A 15,482-nucleotide genomic window follows, 5' to 3' on the forward strand; every position below is an offset into this window, starting at 1 on the left:
AGTACTTATGAGCTGCTGAAGTTGAGTTGTTCTTTTCTGTCTAAGTGCTCTCTGATGACACGCGTAGAAGCAAATTCCCATAGCAAACCTATTCTGCTCGGTGCAGTTCCTGAGATAGGCCGAGATGTCAGCAGAGAGCACTGTTTCCAGACAGATAAGAACAACTTAACTTCAGCATCTGAAAATTCTTGGAAGGATTAAGATTTTTTAATAGAAGTAATTTACAAATCTGTTTAACTTTCTGGAGCCAGTTGATCTAAAAAAATAAATAAAAAAATACCCCTTTAACACCTCACAGGTGTTTGACGACTTTGCGTTGAAGTTGGACGTGAAAATGGAAAATTTTATTTTTAACACTAAAATGATGGTGTTACCCCAAATGTTTCTTTTTCACAAGGGGTAATAGGTGAAAATGGACCCCAAAATTTGAAGCCCAATTTCTCCCGATTAAGAAAATGCCCCATATGTGGACGCCAAGTGCCCTGCTGGTGCACTACAATGCTCAGAAGAGAAGGAGCAAAATTTGGCTTTTTAAAAGAGAATTTTGCTGAAATGGTTTTTGGGGGACATGTTGCATTTAGAAAGTCCCCAGGGTGCCAGAACAGCAAAAAAACAAAAAAAATAAAAAAAAAACACATGGCATACTATTTTGGAAACTACACCCCTCTAGGAACATAACAAGGGGTATAGTGAACTTTAACACCCCACAGGTGTTTGACGACTTTGCATTAAAGTTGGACGTGAAAATGGAACATTTTATTTTTAACACTAAAATAATGGTGTTACCCCAAAGGGTAATAAGAGAAAATGGACTCCGAAATTTAAAGCCCAATTTCTCTTGATTAAGAAAATGCCCCATATGTGGATATTAAAGAAGTAGTCCGGCGCGCCCTTTTTCATTTTATCCTGTCCGGGCTGCAAAATAAAAAAAAAAAACTTTCTCTTACCTGCCAAAGAGCCCCCGGAGCTCCTGTACACTCCGGTACAGGTGTTCGGTTCCCGGGCTGTATTCTTCTTACTTCCTGTTAGCCCGGCACGTCACACAGAGCTTCAGCCTATCACCAGCCGAGGCGGGACATCGCTGCGGCTGGTGATAGGCTGAAGCTCCGTGTGACGTGCCGGGCTAACAGGAAGTAAGAAGAATACAGCCCCTGGGACCGAACACCTGTACCGGAGCTCCGGTGGCTCTTTGGCAGGTAAGAGAAAGTTTGTTTTCTTTTATTTTGCAGCCTGGACAGGATAAAATGAGAAAAGTGCGCGCCGGACTACTCCTTTAAGTGCTCTGCTGGCGCACTACAGGTCTCAGAACAGAAGGAGCGCCATTGGACTTTTGAAGACCGAATTTTGATGAAATTGAAGTCAGGTGCCATGTGCATTTACAAACCTCCCATAGTGCCAGAATAGCAGAAACCCCCCACATGTTACCACATTTTGGAAACTACACCCATCACAGAATTTAATAAGGTGTGCAGTGAGCATTTCCACCCCACTGGCAGTTGACAGATCTTTGGAATAGTGGGCTGTGCAAATGAAAAATTACATTTTTCATTTTCACGGACCACTGTTCAAACAATCTGTCAGTCACCAGTGGGGTGTAAATGCTCACTGCACCCCTTATTACATTACGCGAGGGGTGTAGTTTCTAAAATGGGGTCACATGTGGGGGTCCACTGTTCTGGCACCAAGGGGGCTTTGTAAACACACATGGCCTTCAATTCCAGACACATACTCTCTCAAAAAGCCCAATGGCGCTCCTTCTCTTCTGAGCATTGTAGTGCGCCCGCAGAGCACTTTACATCCATATATGGGGCATTTCCATACTCAGGAGTAATGGGGTTACACATTTTGGGGGGCTTTTTTTCCTATTACCCTTTGTGAAAATAAAAAATTTGGGATAACACCAGCATTTTAGTGAAAAAAAAAAAATTATTTTCACGTCCAACTTTAACGAAAATTTTTCAAACACCTGTGGGGTGTTAAGGCTCACTATACCCCTTATTACGATCCGTGAGGGGTGCAGTTTCCAAAATGGGGTTACATGTGGGTATTTATTTTTTTGCGTTTATGTCAGAACCGCTGTAACAATCAGCCACCCCTGTGCAAATCACCTCAAATGTACATGGTGCTCTCACTCCTGAGCCTTGTTGTGTGCCCGCAGAGCATTTTACGTCCACATATGGGGTATTTCCGTACTCAGAAGAAATTGTGTTACAAATTTTGGGGGTCTTTTTTTTCCTTTTACTACTTGTGAAAATGAAAAGTATGGGGCAACACCAGCATGTAAGTGTAAAAAATGTAATTTTTTACAATAACATGCTGGTGTAGATCCCAACTTTACCTTTTCATAAGGAGTAAAAGGAGAAAAAGCCCCCCAAAATTTGTTAGGTAACTTCTCCCGAGTACGGAGATACCTCATATGTGGCACGAAACCGTAGGCTCCGAAGTGAGAGAGCGCGATGCGCATTTGAGGCCTAAATTATGGATTTGCATAGGGACTGACCCGGATGCAAGAATTACACTTGCCTCCGATACCAAAATTACCCTACGGCAGTGTTTCCCAAACAGGGTGCCTCCAGCTGTTGCAAAACACAGTCAATGGCTGTCGAGCAACACTGGGAGTTGTTGTTTTGCAACAGCTGGAGGCGCCATTTCAGAAACCATGCCATACCAGACGTCTCTAATTTTTATTGGGGGGGGGGGGTAACTGTGTAAGGGTATATGTATATGTGGTGTTTTACCCTTTATTTTGTGTAGGTGTAGTGTAGTGTAGTGTTTTTAGGGTACAATCACACGGGCGGGTTCACAGCGAGTTTCCCGCTGGGAGTTTGAGCTGCAGCGGAAAATTTGCTGCATTTTAAACTTGCAGCGAGAAACTCACTGTAAACCCGACCGTGTGATTGTACCCTGTACATTCACATGGTGGGGCGGGCAAACCTCCAGCTATTGCAAAACTACAACTCCCAGCATGCCCTTTGGCTGTCTGTGCATGCTGAGAGTTGCAGTTATGCATCCAGCTGTTGCAAAACTATAACTTCCAGCATGCACTGACAGACCATGCATGCTGGGAGTTGTAGTTTTGCAACAGCTGGAGGCACACTGATGGCAAAACACAGAGTTAGGTAACAAACTCTGTGTTACGCAACCAGTTTGCCTTCAGCTAAAAATTCCAACCCCCAGCATGCATGGACAGCTGAAGGGCATGCTGGGACTTGTAGTTATGCAACAGCTGGAGGCATACTACTACAACTTCCAGCATGCCCTTTGGCTGTCCCTGCATGCTGCAAAACACTGAGTTTGTTACTTAACTCAGTGTTTCCCAACCAGTGTGCCTCCAGCTGTTGCAAAACTACAATTCCCAGCATTCATGGTCTGTCAGTGCATGCTGGGAGTTATAGTTTTGCAACAGCTGGAGGCACACGGGTTGAGATACACTGAGTTAGGAAACAGACAATGTTTCCCAATCAGTGTGCCTGCAGTTGTTGCAAAACTACAGCTCCCAGCATGTACTGATCGCCGAAGGGCATGTTGGGAGTTGTAGTTATGCAACAACTGGAGGAGAACAGTTTGGAGACCATTGTGTAGTGCTGTCCAATCTGTTGCCCTCCAGATGTTGCAAAACTACAACTCCAAGCATGCTCAGACTGCCCAGGCATGCTGGGAGTTGTAGTTTGGCAACATTTGAAGAGCCACATGTTGCTGAACTACAACTCCCAGCATGCCTGGACAGTCTGAGCATGCTTGGAGTTGCAGTTTTGCAACATCTGTAGGGCTACAACTTGGGCACCACTGTATAGTAGTCTCCAAACTGTGGCCCTCCAGATGATGCAAAACTACAACTCCCAGCATGCCCAGACAGCCTTTGGCATGCTGGGAGTTGTAGTTTGGCAACTCCTAGAAGGCAGCAGTGAAGGTCACTTACCACGGATCTTTACTGCTGCCTTCACTGCTGCTTCGCCGCTGATTCCTCAGTCCTATCGTTCCCTCCGCTGCCTACACTGATCCCGCCACGATCACCGGTTCCGCCGCCATCCTGAACTGCTCCGGTACCCGCTGCCATCTTCCCCCCTGCTCTACCTGACATCCAGTGGCGGATTTTAACTGTAACCCCCCCTGCCCCGAACTGCCATTGATCCGTTAGTCCTAACCGATCAATGGCAGGGGATAGGAGGAGGTGGCATCACTGCCACCTCGTTCCTATCCTCTAGGATGATTGGGGCTGTCTCTGACATCTCTGATCATCCTTATTTTCCGGGCTATCGGGCCATCAGAGACCTGATCAGCCCGGAATCGCCGCAAATCGCCGATCTGAATTGATCAGTGATTTGTGGTGATTGACGATATGGAGGGACCTCAGGACCCCCCTAGGCGATATGCCAGGATGCCTGCTGAATGATATCAGCAGGCATCCCGGTCTGGTCTCCGCCTGGCGAGCGGAAGGGGCCAGATGAACGCAGGACGTACCTGTGTCCTTAAAGGGTTAAAGTGACAGTGGTCAAATTTGCAAAAATAAAAAATAAAAAAAATAATAGCTCGCGGGACTGATCGCCGTGCTGCGCGCTATTAACCCTTTAGATGCTGCGTTCAAAGTTGAATGCTGCGTCTAAAATGAAAGTAAACGAATGCCGGTTAGCTCAGGTGGCTGTTCGGGATTGCCGCAGCGAAATCGCGGCATCCTGAACAGCTGTAGGACAGCAGGAGGGTCCCCTACCTTCCTCCTCGCTGTCCGATCGCCGAATGACTGCTCAGTGCCTGAGATCCTGGTATGAGCAGTCAAGCGGCAGAAATAGCGGCATCCTGAACAGCTGTAGGACAGAAGGAGGATCCCTACCTTCCTCCTCGCTGTCCGATCACTGAAAGACTGCTCAGTGCCTGAGATCCAGGCATGAGTAGAAAAGCGGCAGAATCATTGATCAATGGTTTCCTATGAGAAATCATTGATCAATGTAAAAGATCAGTGTGTACAGTGTTATAGCCGCCTATGGGAGCTATAACATTGCAAAAAAAAAATCACCCCCTTTTCCCATAAAAAAAAAAAACAAACTGTGTAAATAAAAATAAACATATGTGATATCGCAAAGTATGGAAATGTCCAAATTATAAATATATATATTGTTAATTAAACCGCACGGTCAATGGCGTACGCGCAAAAAATTCCAAAGTCCAAAATAGCGTATTTTTGGTCACTTTTTATATCATGAAAAAAATGAATAAAAAGCGATCAAAATGCCCTGTACAAGGAAAAATTTAAAAGTTATAGGGGTCAGAAGATGACAATTTTAAACGTATACATTTTCCTGCATGTAACTATGACTTTTTCCAGAAGTACGACAAAATCAAACCTATATACTGTAAGTAGGGTATCATTTTAACCGTATGGACCTACAGAATAATGATAAGGTGTCATTTTTACCGAAATATGCACTGCGTAGAAACGGAAGCCCCAAAAATTTACAAATTAGTGTTTTTTCTTCAATTTTGTCGCACAATGATTTTTTTTTCCGTTTCACCATAAATTTTTGGGAAAAATGACTAATGTCATTACAAAGTAGAATTGGTGGCAGAAAAAATAAGTCATCATATGGAGTTATCATTTTTAAATGTAGGAAGGAAAAAACGAAAGTGCAAAAACGGAAAAACCCTCTGTCCCCAAGGGGTTAATGTCTGTGCATAGCCTTCATTATTCTGTAGATTTTGCTACAAAATAATACATTTTTTGAAAACTATAATTCCTCTTTGGGTTTATGAGAGTGATAAGCAACAACAGAAAAAAAACTATCTTTCTAATTGACAAATAACTTGTTTAGGAAAGTTTGTAAGAGTTATATGTTTTGTATTATAGGCATGAATGCCAGTAAAGCTTACCTTTGGAAGAGGCTCTAGGAGGTATCCAAGGGCTAGTGTTACTATTAAAACAATCACTCCTGATATTATCCCAGCAACCTGTTATTAAGAAAATAGGATGTATTATATGCATGTGATCAGACATCTTGGGATTCTCTCATGATACACACTGAATTTACCCACCACTTAGCTATGAACCTGGAGCAGACTTGAGGTTTCAAAGCCTCAGAATTTGTTCAGATGAAGGTGTCTACAACTTTGGGGTCATAAACAGGAACATTTAATGGATCCATACAACCTTGGGGGTTGCACACAGCAGTCATTTGTAATTTGCATGTCCTAGGTTTAAAACTGTAATTTTAAGCTATGATACGTTCGGAATCCCATTTAAAGCTGATGAGGAGTTATGGGGTTCACCTAGCAACAGTAGGACACGATACAGTGCAGTCTCATTTGTGATCTATTAACAGTACTTTGTGTGGCCTATTGGTTTTGCAAGCTCCGGTACAGTTTATTTGTGCAGCTTGTTTGGTTTGGGAGCCAGCAGAAGAATACTCCCCAGGAGGACATGACTTTTGGAGGGGGGGGGGGGGGGGGGGGGAGGACCTCTAGCCCTGGCAGTCTTGCCTGTATAGTGGTACATATTGAAAGGTGTTAGCCACCTTTGGCAGGTTTTTTAATAAAACACTGCCGTCAGTATACTGTATTACTTACACATTGCACGAGACTTCCTTGTGGTCCCGGCGTAGCTTGTAGCTTCTGGGCCCTGATGCAAAATCAGTAAAAGAGCCCCATATGCCAATTATAATAATGATCTCTTATGGAGCAGATGTGCTTTGGGGCCCCCTTAGGCACCAGCGCCCCGATGCGACTGCTACTTCTGCTACCTCTATAGGTATGCCCTGGTTCCCGTTCTGTCACATCACCCAACTCCGCTCCCCCTCTGTCTTCGGTCCCTGTATGCAGCCAGATGGCTTATCATCCATACATGGCTGTCATGGAGGAGGACGTGACAATACACATCAGCGTGCCTTCTCCATAGCAGTACACTGCGCTCACGCAAGGAGCACAGGCACAGTGAAGGAGGCACAGTGAGGTACATCATAACATGCTCCTCCATAGGCAGCCATGTATAGGTGTATCATCACATGCTCCTCCATAGGCAGCTATGTATGGATGATAAGCCATCCAGCTGCATAGAGGAACAGGGTGATGTGACAGAACGAGGCCGCAGGGAAGCCTCGCACCATATGTAAGTAATATAGTATACTGATGGCAGTGTTTTATTGAGCACAGGTGGTTCTGCTTTAACTTCTAAATGACATAGCCAATTTTCTTTTTTGAGGTTTAATTTTTTTCCTCCTCGTAATGTTTTATTTTTTCATCTACAGCGCCATATGAGGGTCTGTTTTGTGCAAGACTGATTTTATTTTGTGAAAAAAAAACTAAATATAAAAAGAATTATATAATGAACCAGTCCTCACAGGATTGTAGAGAGATGATGAAAGTAAAAGAAAGAAAAATATATTGAATATCCAGTAGGAATGTAACAGATAAAATGGTGGAATAAATATAAATGTTACAAATAACAGTTAATATTCTAGACCAAAGATCTGGCTAATTAGGCATAAAAAATGTTTTACACATAAAATAGATATTAAACAACTACCATCCAAGCAGGGTAAAATCACAAGCATAGAATAAAATAAAACCACCTAAAAATGAATAAAATGTCCATAATTTTGCGAGTTAATGTAGCAAATGGCTCAGTCTCTTAGAGAACCTCACTTAAAATTAATGTAGGAGATATCCCTTAAGATCAATTACATAAAGTTGGTGCACAGCCCCACTCATCACCTAGAGAAGGACTCTGTGATCGCAGGTTGGCACGGGCTGCGTGCGGCCTTCAGATCGTGAGATAACGGAGGTCAGATTTGTGGCAACTGTAACTCCCAGAATGTCGCGATTTGCTTACTCTGTAAGCACACGTTGGGATCGCTGTCCTCTAAGCTTGCTGCACTGTGTTTGAACAAGCTGACGCTGGCATGGAGAGGTGTCCGGCCTGCAAAGGGGAGCAATTCTGGCAATTCAATGCTGCAGGCCTTTTCCTCAGTAGCCTAACAGGCTATATTAGGCTATTGAGGAAAAGGCTTGCAGCCTTGAAATGTGTCTAGCTTGATCTATTATCCCATAACCACCAACTTATATGACTTATGTCTGAACTTCATGCCTGTGCATCATCTGCCAGAATTGCTTACCTTAACAAGCCGGATGTGCCAATGTCAGCTCGTTCAAACACAGTGCAGCAAGCTTAGAGGTGAGTGATCCCAACGTGTGCTTACAGAGTAAGCATATCGGGACATTCTGGGAATTACAGTTGCCGCGACACTGACCTTGGGTATCTCACGATCTGAAGGCCGGGCGCAACCCGTGCCAACCTGCACAGAGAGTCCTTCTCCAGGTGGTGAGTGGTGCTGTGCACCAACTATATGTACTGTAATTGATCTTAAGGGATATCTCCTACATTAATTTTAAGTGAAGTTCTCTTAGAGACTGAGCCATTTGCTACATTAACTTGCAAAATTATGGACATTTGATTCATTTTTAGGTGGTTTTATTTTATTGTATTCTAAGCTTGTGATTTTATCTATATATCAATATCATTTTACTACATCTTAAGCAAGGGCCCTGCTTGGAGGGTAGTTGTTTATTATTTATTTTATGTGTAATAAATTTTTTTATGCTCAATTAGTCACATCTTTGGTCTAGAATATTAATTATTTGTAACAATTATATTCATTCAACCATTTTATCTGTTACATTCCTACTGGATATTCAATTTATTTCTCTTTCTTTTACTTTCATCAGTGGCGTAGCGATAGAGGTCGCAAAGGTCGCAATCGCGACTGGGCCCCACAGCCTGATGGGCCCTCAGGGCCCCCCTGCCACTGCCCTATACTATACTTATGGATGTTTTGGGGTTGTTTTGCTGCCTCTGGCACTGGGTGCCTTGAATGTGTGCAAGGCATCATGAAATCTGAGGATTACCAATGGATTTTGGGTCGCACTGTGCAGCCTAGTGTTTGAGTCCAGACCTAAATCCAATTGAACACCTGCGGAGAGATCTTAAAATTGCTGTTGGGAAAAGGCGCCCTTCCAATAAGAGAGACCTGGAGCAGTATGCAAAGGAAGAGAGGTCCAAAGGTGCAAAGGAAGGTGTAAGAAGCTTATTGATAGTTATAGGGAAGCAACTGATTTCAGTTATTTTTTCCATAGGGTTTGCAACCAAATATAAGGGTGCCAATAATTTTTTCCAGCCCATTTTTGAAGTTTGGTGTGACATTATGTCCAATTTGCTTTTTTTCCTCCCTTTTCTGGTTTAGTTCCAATACAGACAAAGGGAATAAACATGTGTATAGCAACACATGTGTTACTGCAATCCTTTTCTGTGAGAAATACTTCATTTTCCTGAAAAATTTCAGGGGTGCCAACATTTACGGCCATGACTATATATTTAGTGTATTATGATATCCAGGGGGAACAGTGTGTGGCAGTATTATATTCAGGATTACTGGGTGTGGCAGTATTATATTCGGGGTACGTGTGTGGCAATAATATATTTAGAGGGTACAGAAGTGGGCAGTATTATATTCAGGGGGTACAGTGGTTGGCAGTATTATATTCAGGGGGTACAGTATTTGGCAGAATTATAATGATTATTGTCTTTATACAGAGGATGAGGATCTCCTGACAAATTAACAAACAAATGATGTTCTGACATCAGACTCTGCAGAGAAGATGGAGCTGGAAGAAATCCTGGTGTCTGCACCAGATGAAGAAGAAAAAAGACAACAGAGAAGTCGTCACTCAGGTCACTAATATCATTGTGTGTTCTGTCTGACCCAATCTGTGGCTCTCCAGCTGTTATAAAATGGCAACTTTCATAATGCCTGGGGCTCTCTAGACATGATGGGAGTTATAGCTTTGCAACATCTGGATAGCCACTTGAACCAAGGGGATTGTGGGGGTCCCATCAGTCGGACCCCCATTATAAAAATGAGCTGCTTATTCTAAAATGTCTGGGTCTATTTTAGGTCCCAGTCCTGCTCTGTCTGGAAGTGACTTATATCACTGTGTAATCTCCTGACTGTGTCCTATCAGTGCTGTAGTCACTGATTTCTTTGTGCGGCCGAGTAAGGGGTCGTCAGGGAGTATTTATTTTACCATAATATAATATACTTCAAAACAGAAAAAAAATATTTTTTTTTGGGGTGAAATAAAAAATGATTTCCTTCCTTTAAGGCCAGGTTCACATTATGGAATACGTATTGGTCGGAATTTCTGACAGAAAATGAAGATCAAAAAAGTTCTGCCAGAACATTGAACCAGCCCAATGTTCTGGTGGAATCCGCACTATGGGGATGGCAATGTCAAAAAAAAAAAAAAACAGGGTTCTGGCATGTGGTTTACGCCATTCAACAGTGCAGTTTCAATAACATTATTTCAATAGCTTAGACCAGGGGTCCTCAAACTATGGCCCACCAAGGACATTTATCCTGCCCGCCGGGCAGGGCTGCCATCAGCGGTGCCTCCGGGGATGGCTGTCTCTTTAAATTTGCAGTGGCTGGTGGGAGGTACTACTTACTCCTGCATGGCCACTGCGCATTGATACAGCCGCCGTCGCCGCACAGTAGTGTTGGTGGCGGAGCAGAGGACAGTCTCTGCTGCCTGCCTACTGACTGAGCAAGGTGTGCCGCAGCTCCGCTGGCTGGCGCTAAGGTGAGTGGTGGCAGCAGTGGGAAATAAGCACTAAAACGCTCTCTAAGAGGGGCCTACCACAACTATGGGGGCAACTATGGGGGCCTACCCAAATTATATTGAGCTCCCTATATAGTTTGGGTAGGCCTCTCTGTTCATAGTTGCTGCTTCCATATAGTTTGGGTAGGCCCCTCTGTTAAAGGGCACCCGCACCAGTGTGAGCCTAGGGTAAAAGCGGAGTTCCACCAGACTGCATTGATGGACACTGATCAGACTGCATTGATGGGCAGTGCAGTCTGTATGTCTCTGTATGGGCAAAGTTATTGCTGGTATATTGCTTTTGTAGTGCTATATATATATATATAACTTGTTCTTCATGTTGAATATTGTGTTTGTTCCCGTTTTGTTTCTTCACTTCAAAATAAGATATATGCAGTGTGCATAGGAATTTGTTCATAGTTTTTTTTTTTTTAACTATAGTCCAGCCCTCCAACAGTCTGAGGGACAGTGACCTGGCCCTCTGTTTGAAAAGTTTGAGGACTCCTGGGTTAGACAGTCCGCACACTGCAATACCAAATATGTTTATGGATTTTTTAATTTGACATTTCATTCCTTTTTTTTTTTTTTACATGTTAACTGCGTATTCAGTCCAATGCATTGCTATTGCAATGCATTCAATTGATCTTTCTGTGATCTGCTTTAGCAGGCTGTAGAAGCTGTTACATCAGGCCCTGAGGCCTTCGGAGGCCCTTAAGTTGCCATGACCTGCCAGGCACCCTGAACACCAATAATGTAGTATAAATCTGTTTAAATGCTGCTTTCAGTAAAAGAGATAAAAAAAGCATCAAGTCTATGGAAAACTGGTCATCTGTGCACACATTACAGTGTTGGAATTACTGCAGCTTTTTTTATACAATGTGTGCAATGACAGCCGGTATTCCATAGTCTTTAATATGACATGTAAATAGATAAAAAATTACACTATTTAAAGGGGTGCTCCACTGGAACACTTTTCTTTCCAATCCTTCCATTACTTATCAGATGCTGTATAATACACAGGAAGTTCTTTTATTTTTTAATTTCCTTTGTGCCTGGCCACAAGTGCTCTCTGCTGACACCTTTGTCCATGTTAGGAACTTTCCAGAGTAGGAGCAAATCCCCATAGCAAACCTCTTTTGCTCTATACAGTTCCTGACGTGGACAGAGATGTCAGCAGAGAGCACAGTGATCAGACAGAAAATAAATTCAAAAAGAAAGAACTTCCTGTGTATTATGCAGCAGCTGATACGTACTGTAAGGATTGGCATTTTTTTTTTTATAGAAGTAATTTGCTAATCTGTTTAACTTTCTGGCACCAGCTGATTTATGTGTGAGCTTAGCCTCATAGAAATAGCAGAAACTTCGTACCTGGGTTTTGCCACCAGAGCTCTCTTGAACTGATGACCTGGCCAATGATGTACTTGCAACAAATCCTTTGAATGCTCCACATACTATGTTGCATAGACCAAATGCTATTAACTCCTGAAAAAAAATAAAGAAATATATATATATATATATATATATATATATATATATGTAACATAACTAGCATTTTTATATTATTACATTTTTACATTAGCCAAAGTCAAAGTCAGAAGTGAACCCAAGCAGGATTTAGAATTGTAAGCCCCCACCGCTTATTTTTTCCTACCCTTTAAACCATCTTCTGACTTTGGCACAAACAACTGAATAAAAAAATAAAAAATAAAAAAAGGGCCACAAAAAGCTGTGTGTGAAATATCAATTATCACTATAAGGCTGGGTCCATACTAAGGATTCCAAGGACGGCCAGTGCTGACTGAATCAGTTGGCGCTTTGACCGTGTAGACCTTGCTGTCCCCATAGATGGCAATGTATTCTGCATAGATTCGGCTGAAAGTATGAGCAAGATCATTATTTAGGCGGTGGAATTTTAGCCACGGAAGCTCCGCGGCTGAAATTTCATTGTGTGCACTATGCAGCAGAATCCCATGACAGCAATAGGATTCTGCTGAACCCGAATTTCCGAACTTAATTTCTAAATGCAATTCCACTAGTAAATTCTGTAGTATAAACCTAGTCTAAGGGTTCCCTACCACACCTTTTTCTTGTTATTTATAAGAGATGTAAATGAACATCATGTGTTTCAAGCATTTTATGGTGCTTTTAATAAATATTTTTGGTAAAATGTTTACTTTGTGACATTTAATACACGTGTTTTCCTGGTGCTTGGAAAGTCTTTTAAAGATGCCTATTAGGATAAAATGAAATGGCAGGAAAAACGGCATTCTCAAAGTTTGGTGCTTTGTTATAAAACCACCACTGGACCAAAAACTGTGTATATGAATTCATATAATATATTGCTATAGACTCCGGTACATTATAATAATAGGGATCCTGTGGATAGGGAATAAGGGGGATATTTATCAAAGCTGTCTATGTCCCGCATCAATATAGACCAAACTACAGAGGGTTAGGCCGGTCTATTGTGCGCTAAAAGTTATCAAAAGGCGCACGGCTCTTGATAAATTCTCTGCACAGACTTCGAGATCTATGCTTTAGTCTATATTTATACCTGCTCCAACATGGTCTGACATTTCGGCGTATTTTCAGCCTATGCGACTTGTCGCTGAAAAGTCGCTTTTGATAAATTCAGCACCAATGCATTTTTCAATGCATTTCAGTCTAAAATAGATTAGAATGCATCATGTTCTAAAAATACTCTAGAGCAAAAGTCACAGAAAAGTCGCACATATTTAGACTGCGACTTTCTGTGCGACAAATTTAGACAGGAAAAACAGTCTAAATCCTTTGATAAATATCCCCCTAAGTGTCTGATTGCAGGGGGTCCGACTGCTGGGATCCCCTGCGATCTCCTGCCCAGCACCCGGACTCTCTGGATTACTTTCGACCATGGCACATAGCAGTGGCCAACGCGCCACTCCATATATCTCTACGGGTGAGCTAGAGATACACAAAGGTTTTATCTTAGGCTCGCCCATAGAGATAAATGGAGGCGCATGGCGGCCACCACTTTGTACCGTGTGTGACAGTAATCTGTAGATGGAGCAGAGGTTGCTCTGTGCATGGGAAATGCTGGGGTGCTGGGCGGGAGACCAGACACTTATCCTCTGTCCACAGGAGCCTGTGGATAGGGGAAAAGTACTTTTGTACTGGGTTTCCCCTTTACCATCTAATTGTACAACAGAAAATGAGTGCAAAAATAAAATAAAATGCAACAATCTTGTGTGAGAAATGACCCTAAAACATCATTTAGATGCTGCTCACATACTTGTGTGCTTTTGAAAGTAAGGTCTTGTGAGTCAAGTTTTACACAAGCGGTACATGACGGTATATTTTAGCATCTCTGTTTCGGCCGAATGTGCTGGCCTGAACAGGACCATAGATCCATATGATGTTGTGAGTTTAAGTCAGTAAAGTTGTGGTACAATGTGTTGGCCATATGCTTACGTTAAACTGGCCTAATGCCAATAGCTATATTCAGTCATGCCCCAAAACAAGTCCTGGGAGCAGCTGTCAATCACACAGCAGATTCACCAATGTTGATCGGAAACAATACAAAAGTGGCAAATTCATATGGTCAAAGCAGACAAAATATAATAAATAACTAAAAAAGTATTTTTACCTGGTTACCATCAATGGTATAATTATGTTTCACTGCATACACTTGAGCCACAGAAAATGCTACAGCAAAGCCAACAATACCAGTGGAGATAGAATTGGCTATGCTTGCTTGAAACACAGACACACTTGGAGGTATAGGAGGTTGAAAGCTGTTAAAATAGTAATCATGAATAATAATAACTACATAAAACAATCTCAACATGTATTACATTCATATTCATTTCCATTTAGTTTATATCATGCAAAAATACACAAATGATTAGTTCTATGTGTCTTTTCTAAAGCATTATTTAATTCTAACTGCTACTGGATTCTATTATTAAACCATGTACTGTATGTATTAGGTAGACATTTTACTTGTGTACATATTGAAAAGTGCATTGATTATTTTAACAAACATTACAATACTTTACCCTCTCTGAATTGTTCCAACGATATTTACATCAAATCTGTGTTGGAAATCAAATGCATAGGACACGCCAGTTCCGATTATTGTCTGCAAAGTTAGAAATGATTGCAATTATTCTCGGCACATACAGTTTATGCTTTCTACCTTAAACAGTATAAAGACTGGGCCAATAAAGCAGAGCTCTACTTGTGTATGCTATTTTTCCTGCAAAATGCAAGAAAGTCTGTGGAGCCTTCATTTCACAACCAGAAATTTCCATATTAAGCTGGCTATAGAATGACATACCGGTTGACTGACAACTGTCTATCTCTTCATGTGTAGTTTTATTTCTATTTTAAGAAGGGAATAGGCAAGTGCAAGCCCTCATTGAAAACAGATTATCTTGCTAAGAATCTAAGGGTTAGAAATGTTAAAGGAGTTATCCAGTAAAATGTGTTAATTTCCTAATGTCCCCAGCCTGCCTACATATGTAATTAACACTTTAATTTGCCTACCGCCGCTACTGGGCTGAAGGTTCACCTTTCAACAAGACAATGACCTATAGCACGCTGCCAAGACAACACAGAAGTGGCTTAGTGACAACTCTGTAAATGTCCTTGAGTGGTCTAGAGATAAAAGAGACAGGCGGAGAGTAGTAACATTGAGATCCCGTAGTGAGGTAATAATATAGATAAATTGCTCACCCTGGGTGGTTGTGCAACTTCATAAACAACAATGATGTAGGCATAAAATAGTAATAGGTCGACTGCTGTCCTCCGGTAGATATATGGCAATATCAAGGAAAGACTTCAAAGGAACCTGGCTCCACGGC

The 15,482-nt window shown here is 42.0% G+C and overlaps 1 protein-coding gene across 1 annotated transcript in view; it reads right to left on the reverse strand.

Moving 5' to 3' along the window:
• Positions 1–15,482, reverse strand: part of LOC130367439 (chloride anion exchanger-like) — a 78,798-nt gene that overhangs the window by 38,408 nt on the left and 24,908 nt on the right. The window contains exons 8-11 of the mRNA XM_056569859.1: positions 14,676–14,758; positions 14,264–14,411; positions 12,007–12,120; positions 5,863–5,940 (exon numbers count right to left, since the gene is read on the reverse strand). Coding sequence (XP_056425834.1) covers positions 5,863–5,940; positions 12,007–12,120; positions 14,264–14,411; positions 14,676–14,758 — 423 coding nt within the window. The remainder of the gene's footprint in view (positions 1–5,862; positions 5,941–12,006; positions 12,121–14,263; positions 14,412–14,675; positions 14,759–15,482) is intronic.

This window comes from Hyla sarda, chromosome 4, assembly GCF_029499605.1.
Source record: "Hyla sarda isolate aHylSar1 chromosome 4, aHylSar1.hap1, whole genome shotgun sequence".
NCBI lineage: Eukaryota > Metazoa > Chordata > Amphibia > Anura > Hylidae > Hyla > Hyla sarda.